The sequence below is a fragment of the Eleutherodactylus coqui genome, chromosome 2 (assembly GCF_035609145.1).
Source record: "Eleutherodactylus coqui strain aEleCoq1 chromosome 2, aEleCoq1.hap1, whole genome shotgun sequence".
NCBI lineage: Eukaryota > Metazoa > Chordata > Amphibia > Anura > Eleutherodactylidae > Eleutherodactylus > Eleutherodactylus coqui.
This window is the reverse complement of record NC_089838.1, coordinates 66,257,817-66,280,864: the sequence shown is the minus strand read 5'-3', so window position 1 is coordinate 66,280,864 and position 23,048 is coordinate 66,257,817. Positions and strand designations below refer to the sequence as shown.

The 23,048-nt window shown below is 39.0% G+C and overlaps 1 protein-coding gene across 1 annotated transcript in view; it reads left to right on the top strand.

Moving 5' to 3' along the window:
* GABRA6 (gamma-aminobutyric acid type A receptor subunit alpha6) overlaps positions 1-5,622 on the top strand; it is a 33,767-nt gene extending 28,145 nt beyond the window's left edge. The window contains exon 8 of the mRNA XM_066589799.1: positions 5,332-5,622. Coding sequence (XP_066445896.1) covers positions 5,332-5,622 — 291 coding nt within the window. The remainder of the gene's footprint in view (positions 1-5,331) is intronic.
* Positions 5,623-23,048: the final 17,426 nt, after the last annotated feature.

Below are 23,048 nucleotides of genomic sequence, written 5' to 3'. Positions count from 1 at the left end.
AAAGTAGTTGTACTACTCTTGTATGTGAGTAGTATTTAGTGACCTGAAACAGGAGAACCCTGTTTTAAGTAAAATTTTGCTAAACGGTGCAAACCCTTGGCCAAACCTACTAAAATTCTCTTCTTGGCCAGATTTGAACTTAGGACCTCAGAGCTGCAAGACTACAGTGCTAACCACTGAGCCACCATGCTTCTTCTTCCTCTGGAGAAGGAAGCAGAAAGAAGAAAAAACGTTGTGCCTCAGTGGCTAACTCTGTTGGCTTACAGCACTGGGGTCCTACGTTCAAATCTGACCAAGGGCAACTTCTGCATGTATTTTGTAAAAACTAAGCACAAACACCCATGCAGATGTTGTCCTTTGTCAAATTTGAACCTAAAACCTCAGCACTGCAAGGCAATAGTGCTAATCACTGAGCCACATTTATGAGGATGAATTTTATGGCTCATAGAGAGTTTTATATACCAGTTTTATGTGTATTGATGAAGTTCTGGTTCAGCTCAAACTAATTTGGACCAAACCAAACTTTGTGCTGAATTTCGGCAAACTGGCCAAACCAAACTTCTAAGGTTTGCTCAACACTACATGAGAGGATATTCTTAAGCCAAACCATGAGTGGATTTTAAAATGAAAGAAATACTAATAAAAATGTTATATTTCTCATTTTTGGATTCTGGCTGGAAAGAAAAAATGTTTACATCTACAGCATGCTGATGTAAGATTTCTAAAATTACATAAATAGCTACGACAATTATGCTTGATTAGTCTATGTCAAATGAAACTGGCCAAAGCCTGTGTATGATTATTCATATTACTTAGGATGCCAATTGTTCAATGTGCATTATAGACCACAAAAATATAATAGAACTATGGACCACAGATGGTTTCAGGGCCAAACAGGGCAAATAATAGTAATATCGAAGGCCAGAACACTATCTTGGCTTGCTAAACAATGCAATTAATCATCACCAGTCAATTTGGAACAATGCAGATAGACCTGGAAGAACTGAGATCACATAATTAGAAACATATTTGGTCACTCATTGAACAATTTATTGTTAACTAAGACAAAGTACAAAGGCAAAGAATTTTTAGTGACTGTGTGAATATTTGAAATACATTTTTTCTTTTACGGGGTCTCCATATTTTACTATATAAAATCTATGTTAAAATTAACCAATAAAAATTAACTTATTTGTGTTTTGTTAATAGATTTTAACTAACTATGGCTTGCATTATGTTTGATTTCAAATTAGTTTTATAATCTTCACATATTTTTCTTAGAACTAACCATAATGCATTATTATGGGCTTATTCTCATAAGTTTACACATTTAGAAATCATGCATACAGTATTAGAATGGGGTACATAGGGCTTATCTGAGGAAATCATTCTGAAGGCCAATCCCTCATTTATACAAAGCAATATTTACATGCTAATTCTACATGTAAATAAAGGCACTCATCTACACATAAATAGTTTGTTATCAGAATTACCTTCCTCCAATGGACAGGACACTTTGACTCTTTATGCCGCTAAATACACTGGTCAATATATATCAGGGCAGTCAGAATGGTCTAAGATTTTATTCCCTTAGCCAGATATCAGAGCATGAAGAATGACATATTAGGGTTTAGTCTATCCTGCTGCTAGTTACCAGGGCAGTTTGAATTGCCTACTGAGCTCTAGTCTATTCAGCCAGATGTCAGGGCTTGAATAATAATTTAATAAGCTTTAGTGTATCCTGACAGCTAATAGAACAGGTAGCACTATCTTCTCTAACTAGCTTTAGATTCCTAATGAAAGATTAATCGTTCACATCTTAGAAATGCATTGAGTTTCACTTTAATGCGCTGGAATCCATTTGTGGGCATTATGCACAGTCAGCATCTATTTTGGCTGGCACTCATTTTGAGATATATATATATATATATATATATATATATATATACATATATATATATACAGAGGCGTAACTTGAAGCTCCCTGGCCCCAATGCAAAATCTGTAATGGGGCCCCCAACTATAATGCTTTATTCATGGATTCATAGTACTGGACTCCCTATATGGAAAGTAGAGGTCTTATGGGTCCCCTGAGGCTCCTGGGCCTAGGTGCAACTGCATCCTTTGCATCTCTATAGTTTTGCACCTGTGTGTATATATATATATATATATATATATATATATATATATATATATATATATATATATATATATAATGACCATCATCAACTTGAGATATGCGGATGATATGACTCCGCTGGCCAAGAGAGAAAATAACCAGATAAACATGATTTTGGAACTTAAGGAGGAAAGTGAAAAAATAGGGCTGCACCTTAACATCCAGAAAACAAAGATCATGACAACAGCAGCTAATGGAAAATTGAAGCTTAAAATTACCAATGAAGAAATTCAATTAGTTCAGGAATTCAACTTCCTTGGATCAAAAATCAACTACAATGGCGAATCCACCCCAGAAATCAAATGTAGGATGGCCTTGGGCCACTCTGCAATGGCTGACATGAATAAGATCTGGAAGAGCAAAGTTATCACTCTAACTACCAAAAGCAGAATAGTTGGAGCTATTGCCTTTTCTATGATGATGTATGGGATTCACAGAGGGTAGGCAGTTGAAGTCAGACTAGGTAGATTTAAAGCCCAATTCACAGACGTGACTTATATTAAAACTCAAATTTTTAATAAGATACGATTAAAAAACGAAGAAAGGGCACAACACTGACAAACATACAAAAACAAGGAACCAGGTGAGGTAGACCTGTTGGGGTCTTTTAGATTCCTGTCCTAGTGGAGTGTTCGTAAACACTCATCGAGTGTCATAATCCAGGTCGCTACGGGTACCACTATTTGTTTCGTGGTCTACCTCACCTGGTTCCTTGTTTTTGTATGTTTGTCAGTGTTGTGCCCTTTCTTCGTTTTTTAATCGTATCTTATTAAAAATTTGAGTTTTAATATAAGTCACGTCTGTGAATTGGGCTATGATGATGTATGGGTTCAAGAAAGGCAGACAGAACCAGAATCAATGCACTTGAAATGTGGTGCTGGCAGAAATTATTAAAAATACCTTGGACAGCCAGGGTAACAAACATAAAAGTGTTGGATCGCATAAAACCAGGAACATCGCTAGAAGCTAAAGTCACTGGACTGTGACTGACTTACTTTGGCCATGTTATGCGTACAAACTCCCTAGAGAAGTCAATAATGTTGGAAATGACCAATTAAACCAGAAGAAAGGGCCGACAAAGAACACGCTGGCTTGATACCATCAAAATGTATACCAATATGTGCATCAAGCAGTTACAAATAACAGTGCTTAACTGGGAAGCATGGAGAATGTTTGCCTATAAAGTCACCGAGAGTAAGACACAACTAAATGGATAGATTGATTTACATGTAGCGTTTGCATTTAAATATTATTTTGTATAGATGAGGGGTTGGTCCTCAGAGAGGAAGAAAGAGAGACGTTAAGGAAGGACACATCTTTATGTATATTTCCTATACATACCAAACAAAGTAATACTATATATATTTAGTGTTGCGCTAACTGTACTCAAGCAAGTATGATAAATTGCACTTATATAATGTGTTATTCATGCACATCAATACAATGGCATAAATCCACCTAACATTCTTTGGGAAGTCTATAGCAATAGGATACTACAGGATATAGTATTGTGCTAACTATACTTAAAAAGTATGATATATTGTACTTATATACTGTATACCCTTTCGCTTTTTTGCATTTTCTTATGTTTTGCAAATTTAAAAAAATCAAGTTACTCCCCGTAATTTTGCACTCAATACCCCATAATGACAAAGTGAAAACAGAATGTTATTTTTTTCTTGTTAAAAAATGTACATAAATTTGTAATATTTTGCATTAACATAAATATTCAGATTCTGTACTCAGTACTTACTGGAAGCAACTTTGGCCACTCAAGGACATTCACAAAGTTGTCCGTAAACTACTCCTGTGTTATCTTGGCTGCGTACTTAGGGTGACCATCTTGTTGGAAGGTGAACCTTCTACCCAGCCTGAGGTCCTTTAGGCCTCCCTCACACAGGGCGTTTGCAAATCGCTGAATTTTCAGCTGTCTTTCCAGCTGCGTTTTCACTTGCATTTTCAGCTTTGTTTTCAGCCCAGCTGAAAACACTTCCCATTTATTTCAATGGGAGACTCAGCTGAAAATGCCCAAAGATAGAACATGCAGCGCTTTCAAAACACAGCGTTTTTCAAAGCAGAGTTTTCAGCCTTGTGTGAGCAGCCCCATTGAAATGAATGGGAGCGTTGTACAGCGTTTAGCACAGGGCTGAAAACGCTGCTGAAAACGAGCATGTTAGCGAGGCCTTACACTCTGGATCAGGTTTTCATTGAGACAATCTCTAAACTTTGCTCCCTTCAGCTTTCCATGAACCCTGACTGGTATTCTTTTCCCAGCCACTGAAAAACAGCCCCACAGCATGATGCTGTCACCACCATGCTTCTCTGTAGGGATGGGATTAGGCAGATGATAGGCAGTCTAGTTTTCTCCAGACATAAAATTTAAAATTGAGGCCAAAAAGTTCAATCTTGGTTTCATCAGACCAGATAATTTTGTTTCTCACAGTCTGAGAGTCCTATAGGTGCTTTTTGGCAAAACCCCAGGTGGGCTTTCACGTCTTTTACTGAGGAGAGGCTTCATTCTGGTCACTCCCCATAAACCCCAGATTGGTGGAATGCTGCAGTGACGGTTAGCCTTCTGGTTGTTTATTCCATCTGCACACAGGATCTTTGGAGCTCAGCCAGAATGACAATTCAGTTCTTGGTAATTTATCTGACCAAGGCCCTTAACTCCCAATTACTTAGTTTGGTGGGTCGAGCAGCTCTCTCTCTGCCTTCACACAATCCTGTCATTGAGTTCTACTGGTAGTTCTTATCTCCTCGTAGTTTGTCTGTAGACAGGGGTGTATCTTTTAAAATTATGTCCAATGAACTAAATGTTACCAATGAAAACTGACCAAAAGAAACTAGAGCTAAATTTCAAGTATCATACCAAAGAGTCTGAGTACTTTTGTAAATGCGAAATGTTGTTTTTTCATTTCTAATAAAATTACAAAGATTTTAAACATTGTTTTCCCTTTGTCTTTATGGGGTATTGAGTGCTGAATTATGGGGGAAAAATAAATTTTTTGCACAAAGCCACAACATAAAAAAATTGAAAGAGTCCGTAAACTTTACAAATACACAGTATGAAATGATGCTAATAGGCTACTATTTTTGCTTGATTTTCATATTTATATCTGTGGTCTGTCTAATATTATGTTCTATATCTACAGAATTCTGATTCAAATTGCAACTTAAAGAAAAGAATCAACTCAATGGTCTCTCAAGGAAATATGTCACTTGAAGACAACCTACAATCACATGGCGCATCTTATTGTCCACAAATTGATACTTCAGCCGCAGACTATTCACAGCTAGGAATGTCATTAAACTCTTTTAGTGGAACTAGTAAAATAGACCAATATGCAAGAATACTATTCCCAGTGGCATTTGCAGGATTTAATTTAGTATACTGGGTGGTTTATCTTTCGAAAGATACAATGGAGATACATAGCAGTATGTGAACCTTGAATGAGTAAAAGGTAAGCAACTGCAAAAATACATTTAAATATTTGAAATATATGGTAAAATTATTATTTTTTTGCTTATTTACTTTCCCCTGGTATCAAAGAATCACAAATCTAGGATTATATGGAACGAATGTAGTAAAATTTAATTTGTCATCAAACTCTTCCTGTTGTACAAAACACAGTGGTTAATGAGGTTGTCAAGATCAGACAATCCTGGCTTTATTAATTAGTGTATGCTAATCAACTGGTATTGTCAAGGAAAATAGTCAAAAATTGGCTAATAAAGGAATATTTACTGGTTAGGTGACTCTACTTTAGGTCTGCTATCTAAAATATCTGGGCCTGATATGAGCAAATATTCAGGGCACATGAATCTCCAACCATTCCCATCAACCTTCATCTTATATCCTATTGTGTATATTTGGTGGGCACCTGAGAAGGACTATTATACTTCAAACAGTACTTTCCCACTGATTTTTTTAAATACAGAAAAACAATAGGAGTTTTATGCAATCTATCATGCTCTTACCATATATTTAGTGGATTTATATGGAAAAGGTAACAGAATACTAATTTCTCTTATGTATTTAAATTTATGAAATGAAGGCTGCCATGTTGGGAAGCAGGTGTACCACTATTGACTTTCAGTACAATAGTGATTTTTTTTTACTGATGAATACTAGGTAAATGGCAACTCACAGGTGAATTCTTGAATCGCCCACTGACAGTAGTGCCACAGGAACTGCCACTTTGATGTTTCATATGTTCTAAAAGGTAATGTGAATCCGCATGAGAGCCATAGATAACCAAAAGTGGAATCTCAATGAGTTGTGCCAAATCACAAGCTTAACTCTGCTACAAAAACATAGATGTGCTAGCTTGAACAATTTATGTGGTATTTTTCATAATAATGTTTACTAAAACAAATGGAAAGTGGTATCAATCACAATTTTATTATAGACACAGCTACTTGGAAGTCATAATATAATTTGTATCTTTATACACTTAATACAGAAACTATTAAATGGCTGAATTAAAAATATATTAATGTATTCTTCTATGGGTTGTATTATTATAATATCTTTATAATTTTAAGATACTGCTGAGATTAAGGTTTTTTCAGTTCTTTATTAGATTGGTAGGAGTTCAACTGTTGGCACCCCCACCAATCATCTATTTTAAGGGGCTGTGATGTTTTGAGTGCCACATCTCCTCCATTGTTTACAATGCACCGCTCATTGTGGCTCTATAGTTTTAGTAGAAGTTGTATATGGTATTAAAAATTACAGTCATTTTAATGGGACTATAAAGCTATAGAGATTTGTGGTACCAGACACAGCCACTACTGAAAGCATGTAGTTAAGCCTATTAAACAATGAAAGAGATGAGGTGCTTGCCAGAACATCATGGCCCCTTCAGATAGCTGATTATTAGAGATGAGCGAACGCGTTCGTCCGAGCTTGATATTCGTGCGAATATTAGGGTGTTCGGGATGTTCGTTATTCGTAACGAACACCATGCGGTGTTCTGGTTAATTTAACTTTCTTCCCTGAGACGTTAGCGCCTTTTTTTGGCCAATATAAAGACAGGGAAGGCATTACAACTTCCCCCTGCAACGTTTAAGCCCTATACCACCACCCTGCTGTGAGTGGCTGGGGAGATAAGGTGTCACCCGAGTATTGAAATCTGCCCCTCCCGCGGCTCGCTATGGATGCATTCTGACATGAGTTTAGGGAAAGCGCTATCGTGTTGGAGCTGCTATAGGGAGAGTGTTAGGAGTATTTTAGGTGTCAAGAACCCCAACGGTCCTTCTTAGGGCCATAAATCTTCTCTATATGCGCTCAATGGGGCCGGCGGCAGCAGCGCTGACCCCATTGAGAACATATAGAAGAGAAATCCTTCTTCTCTGGCACAGCTGTAACAGCTGTAGCAGAGAAGAACGATGTTTGCCCATTGAATTCAATGGAGCCAGCAATACAGCATGTTCCACTGAATGCAATGGGCTGCCGGCGATCGCAGGATGAATGGTCGGAAAGGGGTTAAATATATAACCCCTTTCCTGCAATTCATCCAGAAATGTGTTACACTAAAAATATATACCGGCGTATAAGGCGACCGGGCGTATAAGACAACTGTCACCTTATACGCCGGTAATACAGTGGAGCAAAGAATAAAAAGCATTACTCACTTCTTCAGATGATCTGCGGCGCTCCTGCAGGCTGTCGCTCCTTCCTGGTTCCCGGCAGACTATTCCTTTCTCCACGAAAGGCTTTAAATCCCTGCCTCCAGAAACACATGTGCCTTCAGCCAATCACAGCCAATGACAATGATGTCATTGAATGGCTGTGATTGGCTGTGTTTCTGGAGGCGGGGATTTCATGCCAATCACAGCCATTCAATGACATCATTGTCATTGGCTGTGATTGGCTGTGTTTCTGGAGGCGGGGATTTCAAGCCTTTCGTGCAGAAAGGAATACTCTGCCGTGGATTAGGAGGGAGCGACAGCCTGCAGGAGCGCCGCAGATCATCTGAAAAAGTGAGTAATGCTTTTTATTCTTTGCTCCACTGTATTACCGGCGTATAAGGTGACAGTTGGGGGGTCGTCTTATACGCCCCGTCGCCTTATACGCCGGTATATATTTTTAGTGTAACACATTTCTGGATGAATTGCAGGAAAGGGGTTATATATTTAACCCCTTTCCGACCATTCATCCTGCGATCGCGGGCAGCCCATTGCATTCAGTGGAACCTGTTGTTTTGCTGGCTCCATTGAATTCAATGGGCAAACATCGTTCTTCTCTGCTACAGCTGTTACAGCTGTGGCAGAGGAGAACGATCTTTATGCTGACAGTGGGGGGGGGGGGGGGCCCACTCTTGCCGGTATTGTGGCTTAATAGTGGGACCTGTGAACTTGAGATGCAGCCCAACATGTAGCCCCTCGCCTGCCCTATCCGTCACTGTGTCATTCCCATCACTTTCCTGAATTGCCCAGATTTTCACACATGAAAACCTTAGCGAGCATCGGCGAAATACAAAAATGTTCTGGTCGCCCATTGACTTCAATGGGGTTCGTTGTTCGAAACGAACCCTCGAGCATCACGGGAAGTTCGTTCCGAATAACGAACACCCGAACATTTTGGTGTTCGCTCATCTCTACTGATTATCATGAGTGCCAAGACTCAGAGCCCCACTGATCTAATATTGGTGGCCTGTTCTAAGGATAGGCCATTAATTTTAAAGAACTGAAAAACCATATATAAAAAAACTAGTTTTCAGCAAAGCACAATATCAAATGGAAAACTTCTATTTACAAATTCAAAAAGTTTTTTTCAATTCTGCTAAAAGTAGCGCAATTGCCCAGATATCAATAATTTTGAATACTAAACAGCAATTTTGTTAAAAACAATCCCCAAATAGTCTGCATTTAAACTTCCAATGCTTTTCAATGTGAATTTAAAACTGATATTTTCCCACTGGATCAGTCAGTGGGTCATATTATTATTTGTATTAATACTTAAAATGCAATTCTTCAAGATGGAAAATTTATATTCCTATCTAAAATATATAATGACAAGGTTGAATTATGTCAAATTTATGCTATGAAGGTAATTTTATGCTATGTTACACTGTATCAAAACAGGGCCAACAGAAGATATACTGAATATGACTTTACAAGAGATATCAATGAGATAAATAAAGGAAAAGGATCGACAGCTGCATTAATTCATATAGCACAAAACAATGTAAAACTATATCAATGTGTCAGTATATTGGACAAGTTTTTTATATGATGCAGAAAACTCCATTATGCTCTGGCATTTTGTTTACTACTTGTGGTCTAATGACATTGATAGTCAGTTTATTGGGGTTATTCAGGATTTTTCTTTGGTAGGCTATACTTAAGAAAAGCCATCAATAAATGGTTGGTGGAGGTCCGAATGGAACAACCCCCAATTAGCAGAATGTAGGGGCTATCCTCTCGTCATTGTTTATCCAAGCACAATATCGTACATACCAGTGTGGCTGCGCCTGGTACTGGTACTCAACTCATTTAAGCAAAAATTAATCCATTGATGTAAGCCATATAAAAATAAATGAATAAACAATTGCAAGCCAGTGGATTTGTGTGCCTTCACATCTTGAAAATAATTCCATATCTAAAAAGCAGAAGCATCTACAAACTGATTTAATTTAATACATCACTTCTCCAATAAATATAGATGAGTTGCACAAAAAAGGGTGAGAGCGTATATATGTGGCCTAAGGATATTTAGCGGTAGTACTGGAAAATATGCGTTTAATAAAAGGGAATACAAAAGAAAATAAGTGAACAGATAAGGCCAATTCCTTGCCAAAAGAACAGCTAAAGTAATATTCAGGTGAAAATATTAGATATTTTAAAGATGATGTACTTTTGCATCTCAGACCTGTAAATAGTATAAAATTAAATAGAATAGTACTTTATTGTGAAGTAGGACAATCCCAGAAAGCTGCATTGACACACAGTATTGAAAAATCTAAAACATTATGAGATTTAGTCATATAAAGCATTCTATATATGCAACCACATATACAAATTTAAAAGACACACTGTAGTTTGATAATAAACTTTCTCTAAACCTATACATGGATTCGATTTGCATACAACATCTCTAGCCTATAGCAATTTAAACAGACTGTGAAATGGGTGTCATGGGTCGCTTGGTAGTCTGTTGCCGTACCTACATTTTTTTTTCTCAAAAATACCTCTTTTCATGAACTTCACAACCAATTATGGATTTGGAAGTCTAAGCCACTTCACACAACAAAATGCCATTCACAGTGACCCCACAATAATGTCAAGCTACAGTTAGTTAATTACTGCAGTTGATCCATATGCTATGTCCCATGCTCTACAGTAAATTAGCCATCAGGGAATATATGTGAGCAGCACCAGTTAAAAGCACTGGCCAACATTTTTCAGATATTACTGCAAAAGAGAGATGATAGGACTGGAAGATATTAACTTTTGTGAAGACCATTTTGTCACTTCTCTGTTGGAACTAGAAAGAGATAAAAGCCTAGTGATCTAACATTGAAATCTACTAATCATTGCTCTGAGGCCTACGAGTAGATTGCCATCTACTGTTTGGCCTCAACTGTTGTTTATTCTCTACTTGTAGAGATGATTGTGTAAATTTTATCTGTATATGTAGCGTATAATTTTTCCTATTATTTTTCACCTAGATCTACTAAAGCAATATTAACGACAGCAATAATTGTATGAGAATGGTTAAGAATTTTAGTTTGCCTTAAAGGTGTATAAAATGCTATAGTTTTTATTATTTGCATTTATTACTGAACAATATTGTTATTCTATTATTACTGTTTGCTATGAGAATTGTATAAATAATAATAAACTATTTGCTAAACTTTAATCTCATTCATCTGTTTCTTTAAAAAATACAGAGGATAACTAAATACTCTTCAAAACATTGTGCTACAAAACCTAGAGATTTAACCCCATAACGACTTCATTCATTCAGCGGGAGCTGCCTTTGATTGCCTGAGCGCCTCAGCCAATCAGAAGCAGCTTTTTCTGCAGGAGGGGATTTTAATGCCTGCTGAAAGAACTTCAGTGCAGAGCCGGGAACAGCGTGGACAGGGCACGGCAGAGCCTCGGCAGCTGAAGAAAGGTGAGTATGTTTTTTTTTTGGGGGGGGGGGGTTACACTAGTTTGGCTTGTTTTTCACAGAAGGGCTTATATTTAAAGCCCGTCCCTGAAAAACAATTAAGGGGTGCTAGCAGCTGGACCCTCTAGCGCAGCTGTCATTTGTGACAGATGCACTAGAGAATTCTTTATTCCCTGCGGCGATGAAGAACTCCTTTGCTGTATCTGTCACATCTGTGACAGGTGCAGCAGGGAATTCTTTATTCCCTGCCGGGATGAAGAACACATCTGTTGCATGGGGCAGATGTGTTCTTCAACCCCTGCGAAGGATATGGCAGTGGCAGACAGGTAAGTGTATGTGTATATATATATATTTATTTTTTTACACTAAAAGGAATGATTTTCAAGGAAGAGCTTATATTTTAAGCTCTTTCCTGAAAATCACTTCAGGGGTGTTGGCAGACCATTTCCTTCAATAGAGCTGCTGGCAGCATCCACGGCTCCAAGTTGGCAATGCATGCATTCCCTATGGTGCACGCATGTCCTATCTTAGCAGGCGCACGTCTGTAAAACACAGACATGTGAACACACCATAGGGAATGCAGTGGTTGTAATAGATGCGTGTTTTTGTGTGTGCATATGTACGCACATAAACACACTCGTATGAAGGCACCCTTAGGGGTAAAGAAAATATAGTCTTCCTTTCAATAAAATTCTAGGGAGTATTATTTCTCCCAATGTTTCTTGTGTGCATGGGGTGTGTATGTAGTACATGGGGTTCCTACAGTTTTGTACTGAGATTGGCACCCCTGTAATGAACTGACTACCTTCATATGAAAACATGTGATAGAATGTAGCACAATGTTTTTTTTCTATTGGATTTCTAAGGTACCTCTGTGTGTCTCTAAATGTACATGCTTGCAGGTAGCACTTGTTAACACGACTTGCACATCATAACTTGATTTACACCATTGTAGTATATTGTAGTTAAGTTAACATTAAATGTCAAGTTAATGTTTGCTAAATCTGTTGGTACGGTATAGCTCCATAAACGTCTAGGAGTTCTATATTAAGGGTTTGTACAACTCAGATCTTGTCCGATAGCTGTTATAGCATGGTAGTTGTATGTAGACTGAATGTTATATCATAAAATATAATATATAAACCTGAGAAGAAAAGGAACTGCATGTTGTTTGCTACAAAATGCTTCAACATTTGCTAATAGGCCCATTCTTTTGTTTAGTTTCGCATGAATAATATTAATAAAAACCTATGGTATTTGTAATGACAATATAGAATGCAAATACAAGATAGTTTTTGCTTTGCTCTCTCACTGTGAATATACTTGTGCTATTTCTGTGACCTCAAAAGACAATGGTGTATTTAGCTGTCATTGTAAGAAGTGATACTGTTTACACTTGACCTTTCTATGAGACTTACAGAAGGGACATAAAATTCATGCATGATGCAAAGGTTTATCATTTATGTTGCTATTAATTTAGTGTGGCTCATTAGCAAAATTATACTTTATGTTTAAGCAGCTCTGTCAACACAAAAATATAAGACTGGCTTCTACCTGGATCTTTGATTAAATTTGCCATGCAGTCATCAAAAGAAAGTATTAAAGTAGTATCTAATAATCACCCACAATATCAGTATTGTGAAACATTATTTTATAGCTCTGTTATAAAATAAGATTAAAATCACATCACAGTAAAATTGTAACTACTGTATCATAAACCAAAGATTCTTCAAAGTAAGAGCAAACCACCCAAGATACAGATCGTTCGTTCATAGTTTAGAATAGGCTATTACCCTATAACTAGAACCCAAGATGTCCTCCCTTATGAATTACAGATTTGAAATATACTCTGAAGCTTAAAGTTTTAATGTTATGATGGGCCTACAAAGTGCCTAGCGGAGTGCCCTCCTTAACCCTCTTCTTATGTTGCCCCATTACACTTCTTACAGCTCATTTGTCATGAGATTATGGTGCCCTATTTAATGGCAGTGAATTATCCTTATAGGTTTTGCAGAGCCATAATACCAAACTGCACAAAAGATGAATGTGCCAGAATTATGTCTAGATTAGCTACAAAAACTGACATTCAGGTCACTCAAGTGGGGTCATGGCTTATCCACAAATGGGAGTAACATAGCAGTGTGACTTAGGGTGCATTTAGACGAACATGTGCATACATAGGTGCGCACAAATCCATGCGTCTATTAGAACCATTGGTTCCCTATGGTGTGTTCACATGTCCATGTTTTACAGGCGTGCAAACGCACATACCTGCAAAACATAGGACATGCGTGCACCATAGGCCCGTGGTGCATGTCAATATTCCCCAGCTGGAAGTCCCCTTGTCACTGAACACTGTGACAGCACTGTGGCTGCCTGTGATTGAGCCAGCACTTAGTCAATCACAGGTAGCACTTGGCCATTCATTGAATTCAGCTCAGCCAAACAGATTAAGTCCTTTCAGCGGGTGGGGATTTTAAATCCCCACCTGCTGAAAGACATTCAGAGCAGTGCAAGGAGAAGACCCTGCCTGAGCCCCGGCAGCTGTGGAGAGGTGAGTATATATATTTTTTTATTTTTAACACATGCTATGGATGATTTTTAGGGAAAAGCTTATATTTAAAGCCCTTTCCCAAAAATCCCTACCGGGCTTGCCGGCAGCCGATTGCTTTCAATGGGACTGCCGAAACGCCAGTCCCTTTGAAAGCAATGGGAGAGCATTGTGATCCTCTGCCACAGCTGTGACAGCTGTGAAAGCTGTGGCAAGGGATTATTTACTCCCCAGTGTTCAGTGACAAAGGGACTCTCTGTGGGGAATAGTTACACGGAAGTGGCGGAGAGGTGAGTGTATATATATATATATATATATATATATATATATATATATATATATATTTATTTATTTATTTATTTTTTCTACACATATCTGGGATGATTTTCAAGGAAGGGCTTATATTTCATTGAGAGCAATGCTGCACAAACCTGCATTTATGCGCGTTTGTACACGTATGTGGGTGCGCCGTTTTGTGTGCACCTATGTACGCACATGCAAACGCTTGTGTGAATGCAACCTTAATTGTGACATTTTATGCCAAAATTGCTGCAAACTTTTAGTGCAAAATAAACCAGTCAATAGGTAGTATAAATTTAGACAAATATGTCTGAGGGCTCAGTCACACGGGCGCATCGGCGCCCGTGTTACTGCAGGTAGCAGAAGGCCGTACCTGAAGACAGACGTCTCTCTGCAGCGCCGGAGGACAGAACATGTGACCAGCTTCAATGCCGGTCATGTGTTCTTTCATCAGCGCTGCGGGGAGGCGTCTGTCTTCAGGTACGGCCGTCTTCTAACTGTCAGTCACACGGGCGCATCGGTGCCAGTGTACGGATGCCGATGCGCCCGTGTCACTGAGCTCTAAAGATGCACTAAATTTGTTATTCAGAATACACTATTGTGATAAATCTGGTGCATTTTTACACTGCTTGGTCTACGTTTACACCATCTCACTATTAGAGGATCAGTACATCTACCCCTAAGTGTCATTTGTTTAGTCAATATGATAGTTATAGCTATAAGTTCTCTATTCATAAGGCAAACTCTCCCTCCTCTACCTGTCCTGCTGAGTGATTGATGCACACCAATGTACTTGACTGTATACATTTTCATCAGTCATCAATCATTGGTGAGGAGACAGAAGGAGGTAAGGCAATGCTCTCCTTGTGATTGGATAGAATTCGTAAATAAGAATCCACTGTATTTTTTTTTATTGGGTATTGACTAAATGGCACAATATTTTAAAGTAGTTTGGAGCTATACGATAAACAAACCTATCATAATAATGTTCTGTCCTTAACCCCTTCCTGATCTGCGCTACACATGTATGGCTCATGTTGGGTGTCAATGTATAGAGCAGGCTCAGGAGTCGATCCTGCTTAATACACAGTAGGTGTCAGCCATCTTTGATACCTGACACTTACCTGCAATAGTCACAATTGGAATAATGCTGTTAACCTTTTAAATGCCACTGTCAATTCTAACAGAGGCATTTAAATGTCTTGATCAAGTTTCTGATGTTCCGAATGCTCCCCTGCAATCAGACAGCTGGGTGCTTTCTGGGTCTCATGGCAGCTGAGGTTTTCTGCAGGCCCCAAGGCTGTCATGAATGATCATCTATGAAGATGTGCCTGTGGCACGTCTAATTAGATTGACAATTAAAATACAGTACAGTGCAATACTATAGTATCACATTATACTGTACGCGCATCTGTAAAAGTTCAAATGATTAAAATATCACATTATTAAATAATTTCACATGGTGAACACTATTAGAAAAAAATATGCAAGGCGAGAATTGTACTTTTTCGGTCACCTTAACTCCAAGAAAAATATAAATAGCAAGCGACCAAAAAGTGATAAGCACTCGAAAATAATATCCAGAAAAACTACAGGCCACTCCATTAAAAATGAACCTTCACATAACTCCATTGTTATATAGGCCAAAACACGGTGGCAGAAAGCATTTTTTCTTCTTAAAAAGGTATTTTATTTCTTTAAGCAATACTACATAAAAAAAAAAACAATAGAAATTTTCCGTAATTATACTGATATACAGGATAAAGATAACATGTCATTTTTACTGCACTTTAAACACCATAAAAGCTTCTCCCCTCCCCAAAAATGATACAGTTGAATTTTTTTCCACTTCACTACAGTTAGAAATTTTTTAAAGTTTTCTAATACATAATATGGTACATTGAAAAATACAACTCATCCCGCATGTTGCTATGTCTCCAGAAAACTAAAAAAAGTTAATTTTTTTTGAAAATGGGAATAGTAAAAATGAAAATGAATAAAACAAAAAGGGCTTCAGCGGGAAGAGGTTAAATAACACAGCATATTCACATGACAGATCTGCTTTAACCTTATTAAATATTTATTATATAAAAAATAAGTCAAAGCATCAGACATTAATAAGAAATGTACTGTACACTCAAAAAATGTTAGGTTGCACATTTATGACTAAATTCAGTAAGTTAAAGGTATAATTTGATCAGTAAAATGAGGTATCCTACTTAAGGTCAGCATATTATAGTATCAAGTCATGATAAGCTATTATACTGTGAGGGTATATATATATATTGCCATATGTTCTTTATACTTTTATACCTATAAGCAAGTTTTATTCAATTCCAAATGAGAAAAAACTTAAATGTCACCTTACATCAGATATCCCAAGGCTTTGCAAGAAGATGTTCTAGAAATTCAGAGAAGATACCGAACCAGACGCAAGGACGCATGTACTTGGCTGTTTTCCCAGAAGCCCATATCAAGATGTTCAACCATGTACATAATTTTCACTGTCTCAGTCCGCAAATCCGGACTGCCCATATATGGTTATGAGCCCATCACCCCCTAGTGGTGAGAGGGCAGAGGGTATAAGATCTCATGTAATCTGTAATAAAGTGCGCAGTTTTTTCTCCCGTGTGAGGAGCTAGACCAGACTCCTGTGTGTGGTGTCTCTTCTTACGGCCGGCAACGGGGCAAGTGGGGTGGGCCGGATTGGTGCTGTATTTAGAATTTTTAACCCTCATAAATGGCGCCCGAACGTGCGGCGGTAAAATCGGAGCTTACAGCGCAATTCACCCGGATCCACGCTACTGAGAAACCGTCCTGCTGCAAACCGAGCCTGATCAACTCACTTAGAGCTCCGGGTAAGACAAACATATATTTATGTTGTGTTTTACACTGCGAGTCTTGCAGCGGGATGGACTATCTGTGGTTTGTGACCGGACGGGTTGGGTTAAGAGTTCTACACGGTAACTCGTGTGGGCTCCGGGTTTGCCGTCATGGACCACCGACCGTGATATGCGCACCAATCGGTCACCCAGGGAACTAGTCTGTAGTCTATTTGTACTTTGAAGTCCGTAGCGTTTTAGCGATAGTGGAGATTGTTTGTTGTATCTGCAGAATTTTTTTTTCTCTTACTTTTCATTTGATCTCACAAGAGAAGGGACCCTCAGGTTAGTTTAGTTAGTTGTTAATGGTTTAGCAGAGAGGGATGCATTTTGTGAGATAAGGCTTCATAAGAAAAAAAGGGACTCTCGGTCGGTTTGCCTTATATATGGGGCTAGCGATTTGATTTCAGAGAGATGCATTTTATGCGGCTGGTTCCATAAGGAGAAGGGACCCTCAGTTGTCTGCTGGTATATAAGGGGCTGACAATTTGAAAATTAAGAGGGATGCATTCTATGGAGCGTGTTATTATTTTTGTTGTTGTAATATGCGTAAGATCTTATTAAAGAAGATAGAGCCCCTCAAGGGCTGCCGCCTTGTGGATGAATTTGTAGAATGTAAGAAAACTCTAATGAAAATGTGTGACATCGACCCGCATGGCAGATTACAAAATGGTGTCTGGGAGGAGGTCTTTAGGACCGAGAGGTGCCTTGGAAGATCAAGGTTTGCTAGAAAGAGAGAGACAGTCAGAGTAAGTTACGTATGTACACATTATTTGTTTAAGAAAGTATCCGTAAGTGAAATGTTGAAAAGTACAGTAAGTGATCAAGAGGGCGTCAGGAGAGTGTCTATTAAAGGTTATATTGGCAGTTAGGTAGGGGAGAAAAGTGCTGAAGGAGCAGGCAAAGTCGATAAGTAAGTTACAATGCACGTGATTTGTTGGCAAAGAAAGAGATGAAAATGTGTATAATACAAGATAGATAATAGATAATGTATAATCCATACTAGGTGGATATATGTGTGTATATATATATACTGTAGTGCAAATAGTTAACAGCTTGCTTTTAGGGGAGAGAAGAGTCTGTTGACATGTAGCTGTGAGCTTGTGTTTAGTCTCCAAGGTCAGGAAGATAACAGCGAGAGAGAAAATGTAATAACATCCTTGGTTAATATCTTGGCTTGCTTGCAATGAATTGAAATGAATTTAATTAGTTATACTGTCTTAGTAGGCAGGGAAATATGGCAATTTCTAATGTATATTCTTACTTATACAGGGGTTGAAAATGAATGTTGCAAGGTCCCAGCATATGTGTTAATTATGATTTCAAAATGCAGGGAATAGTTTAAGCTATAACAATTCAGTTTGTGTTTCATATTCGCGGAGAGATAACAGTCAGGGTCACAAGGGGGGCAGAAAAATACCCAGAGAAACTAAATACTTTAGCGTTTAATACAGCATATAATAGCTTCAGTAGATAAGAAATATAGAATGTATCAGCAAACTTTTTCACATAATTTGTCATAAATAGCGCTCATTCACAATCTCATCTCAATAGAATTATGTACTTTATAAAATGATAGCACTCACCTCGGTGTTTTTCAACTGATGTATGTATGTTTGTCAAACTTTTTTTGTCCGTGCATCTGTGTGTACTGGTACACCTTCAATGGGGGGTGACGGAGCAGACTTGAGAGCATGGATGGATGAGAGTTAGTGACCCGTGTTCGAGCTGTGGTGGAATGTGTGATGTGGATAATTGACTGGGGATAGAAGTCCTCCCCATGCATGGGACTTTGCTTGGTTGAGATGTGGACGTGTGGACGGTTAAGCTGAAATGGAGTTGAGAAGACGGACGTAATGTGCCAATATCGAAGGGGTGGAGCTAGATGATGTAATAGTACGTAGTAATGTTTCATCCTTCTTGTCCAAGGGAGGGGTGAGAATCTTGAGCAGCTAGTAAAAGTTTTTTTGTTTTGTTTTTTTTTCTCCTGTCTGAGATTTGATAAGACTGCAGGCAGGAACAGACTAATAATGAATTCACTTAAAGGGATATCACATTTCAAATATTAATAGGTGTTTGTAGATTATTCTTCCCCGGTGTAACTCATGTTTCTGTTATAGGTGCTAACATCTTACAGGCCTTATCTGCATCCATCAAATCTTTTTACAATGTTGTAATAACTTAAACCCGGCTACTATTGTTCCAATTGCGTACCCTGGTTTAAAGGGGGGGAGGAGAAGGCATAGGTGATCTAGGTATTGCAAATCAGCCATTTTAGGTATTGCAAATCAGCCATTTTTAAATTTTTTTGCAAGTCATTTTTTAATTTTTTTTAATTTTTTGCAACAAGGTTCTGATCTTTTTGAAATAGAATACCAGCCTGATTGTCTAGCAGTGATGCAACAAGAAAATTTAAGTTTTAAAAAAGTTACTGAAAGCCCTTGTTAATAATGCATATTTTGAGTTGTTTTTTATAGATGGTACCCAGGGTGATTGATGACTCCACACTGGATATACAGTGGTTACACAACAAGATGTCCTAAAAAGCAGAATGTCTCCGCATGTCGCAGTACAAGAAGCGGAATTAAAAGCACTCACGGAGGCGTGTAGAGTGGCCACAGGTAAGACGGCAAACATTTACACTGACTCCCGGTATGCATTTGGCATAGCTCATGATTACGGCCCAAAATGGAAGGCCAGACAGTTTTTTTACCTCAGCAGGACAGCCAATTAAAAATGATGCAATGGTGCAGAGTCTCATGGAGGCCCTACTTCTACCTGACAAGGTGGAAAGCTCACACCAATTCCTACACCGGAGAAGCAAGAGGCAACGCCATCACAGACCACACAGCAAAAGCAGCGGCCCTCAAGCCGTGGAAGAAAGAAGAAAAGAAGAATTTAACAATAACTTGGACTTTGATTTAAACTTGAACTTTGATAAAAATCTTGGACTTTGATAAAAATCTTGGACTTTGACTAAAACTACAAATGGACTAAAAAGGGACGGCGTATGGTGAACAGTCAACAGAACTTGCTTACCATAGTCCCTGTGCCTCATAATGGCCCAGCTGATGCACGAAAAGACGCACCTCTCAAAGCAGCAATGATGACGACGCTTGAACGAGGACGGGTGGCTCCTGGGTTTTCTGTAGCTGCTGCATCATTTGTCCAATTTTGCATGATCTTTGCCGTAAAGCAACAGGGCAGAAGTAAATTTGCCACATCACACTTGCCTAGGCCACTCTACCCATTTCAGGGATTGCAAATTGGCTACACTCAGCTCCTACTTGTTGGGAAGCATGAAAATGTGCTTGTTGTTGTTGATGTCTTTTCAGGTTGGAGACCTACCCTGTTACCAAAGTAAATAAGCAGGTAATCGCACAGAAGCTCATGAATGAGGTAATCCGCAGATATGGGGTACCGGAAGTGATTGAGTCAAACAAAGGTACACACTTCACAGGTGAAATAATGCAACACATCATGTCTGTTTTGGGTATATTCCAGGCTTTTCACACACCCTACCGTCCGCGGAGTAGGAGGAAAGTAGATACAAAATGCAATGAAGGAAAATGGGTAAATTTTGAATTGAGTGTCTTCTATTAGTTTTTTTTCCTTAGGAGGATACATGCCACAGTATCAGAGTTTGGTGAATTATTTTCTTGTTAATTTTGTCATAGGTCTCTCCAAGGAATTGTCAATAATGTATTCTGTAGTCTCTGCTTTTCTCCCAGGTCTTACAGATGAGTGTCACAATCTAAAACCAGGTGACAGGGTCTATGTAAAAAAGTTTGAGAGAGAAACCCGGTTTGAAGGTCCTTACCAGATGTTGTTCACCCAACTGCAGTCAAGCTCGAAGGAAAGCCCACTTGGATCCACACTTCGCACTGAAAGAACTAATGATCCTGCATATCCTTTACATGCTATAATGTGGTACAATTCCTCCAACACACACCTTTGACTACTGTACACTAGCCCCCTGTTTCAGAACAAATTAATATAATCAAATGTGCAATATGAAGAGTACACTGAGGGTGAGAATCCAACACCGCATCGTGCTAAGAGAGACATTGACGCTCCAGGTGGTAACTTTGACCCACATGTACACATAGATGCAATAGGAGTGCCAAGGGGGGTGCGAGATTAATTTAATTCTAGAGATCAGGTTAAAGCAGGTTTTGAGTCCTTATTTGCTATTGTCACTGTTAATAATAATGTAGATTGGATGAATTATATCTATTACAATCAGCAGAGGTTTGTAAACTACACCAGAGATGCTTTACAAGGGTTAGTTGACCAGTTAGGGCCCACTGCATCCATGGCGTTCCAAAATAGAGTGGCCCTGGATATGATTTTAGCAGAAAGAGGTTGGGTATGTAATTTCCTGTTTGTGAATTATCCCTTTGATCAAAGAGTATGAGTAAGGGACTGGATAATGTGACCAAAATTTCCCTTGTTAGAAAAAAATGAAGAGCCAGTTCCGATAATGCAAACCACGTACGTTACCAGAAGAATGGAGAGATGGACTAGTACTGTGTCTGCCTCAGTCTCATAAGATGGACTGTCAGTGGACTTCCCATTTGCCTAGGGAAAGTGCAGAAGACCTTAGGTTCTGGCGAGGGCACACCCTGTGGGGTGTTAACTTGTACAGATAGAGGGTATGGAGGCCCGGAAATAAGCCCAGGGAATCCATGGCCTCCTTCTGAGGTGAGGTAGGGATCCCTCCCTTTTAGGAGTAGGGACTTACGGGCAGTGGAGAAACCCTGACGCAAGGGAGAGACGACCGAGGAAGAGTGCAAGGTCTGATGCTTGATCTCCATATTAAGTTTTTTAGGGGGGTTTGTGAGGGTATATATATATATTGCCATATGTTCTTTATACTTTTATACCTATATGCAAGTTTTATTCAATTCCAAATGAGAAAAAACTTAAATGTCACCTTACATCAGATATCCCAAGGCTTTGCAAGAAGATGTTCTAGAAATTCAGAGAAGATACCGAACCAGACGCAAGGACGCATGTACTTGGCTGTTTTCCCAGAAGCCCATATCAAGATGTTCAACCATGTACATAATTTTCACTGTCTCAGTCCGCAAATCCGGACTGCCCATATATGGTTATGAGCCCATCACCCCCTAGTGGTGAGAGGGCAGAGGATATAAGATCTCATGTAATCTGTAATAAAGTGCGCAGTTTTTTCTCCCGTGTGAGGAGCTAGACCAGACTCCTGTGTGTGGTGTCTCTTCTTACGGCCGGCAACGGGGCAAGTGGGGTGGGCCGGATTGGTGCTGTATTTAGAATTTTTAACCCTCATAAATGGCGCCCGAACGTGCGGCGGTAAAATCGGAGCTTACAGCGCAATTCACCCGGATCCACGCTACTGAGAAACCGTCCTGCTGCAAACCGAGCCTGATCAACTCACTTAGAGCTCCAGGTAAGACAAACATATATTTATGTTGTGTTTTACACTGCGAGTCTTGCAGCGGGATGGACTATCTGTGGTTTGTGACCGGACGGGTTGGGTTAAGAGTTCTACACGGTAACTCGTGTGGGCTCCGGGTTTGCCGTTATGGACCACCGACCGTGATATGCGCACCAATCGGTCACCCAGGGAACTAGTCTGTAGTCTATTTGTACTTTGAAGTCCGTAGCGTTTTAGCGATAGTGGAGATTGTTTGTTGTATCTGCAGAATTTTTTTTTCTCTTACTTTTCATTTGATCTCACAAGAGAAGGGACCCTCAGGTTAGTTTAGTTAGTTGTTAATGGTTTAGCAGAGAGGGATGCATTTTGTGAGATAAGGCTTCATAAGAAAAAAAGGGACTCTCGGTCGGTTTGCCTTATATATGGGGCTAGCGATTTGATTTCAGAGAGATGCATTTTATGCGGCTGGTTCCATAAGGAGAAGGGACCCTCAGTTGTCTGCTGGTATATAAGGGGCTGACAATTTGAAAATTAAGAGGGATGCATTCTATGGAGCGTGTTATTATTTTTGTTGTTGTAATATGCGTAAGATCTTA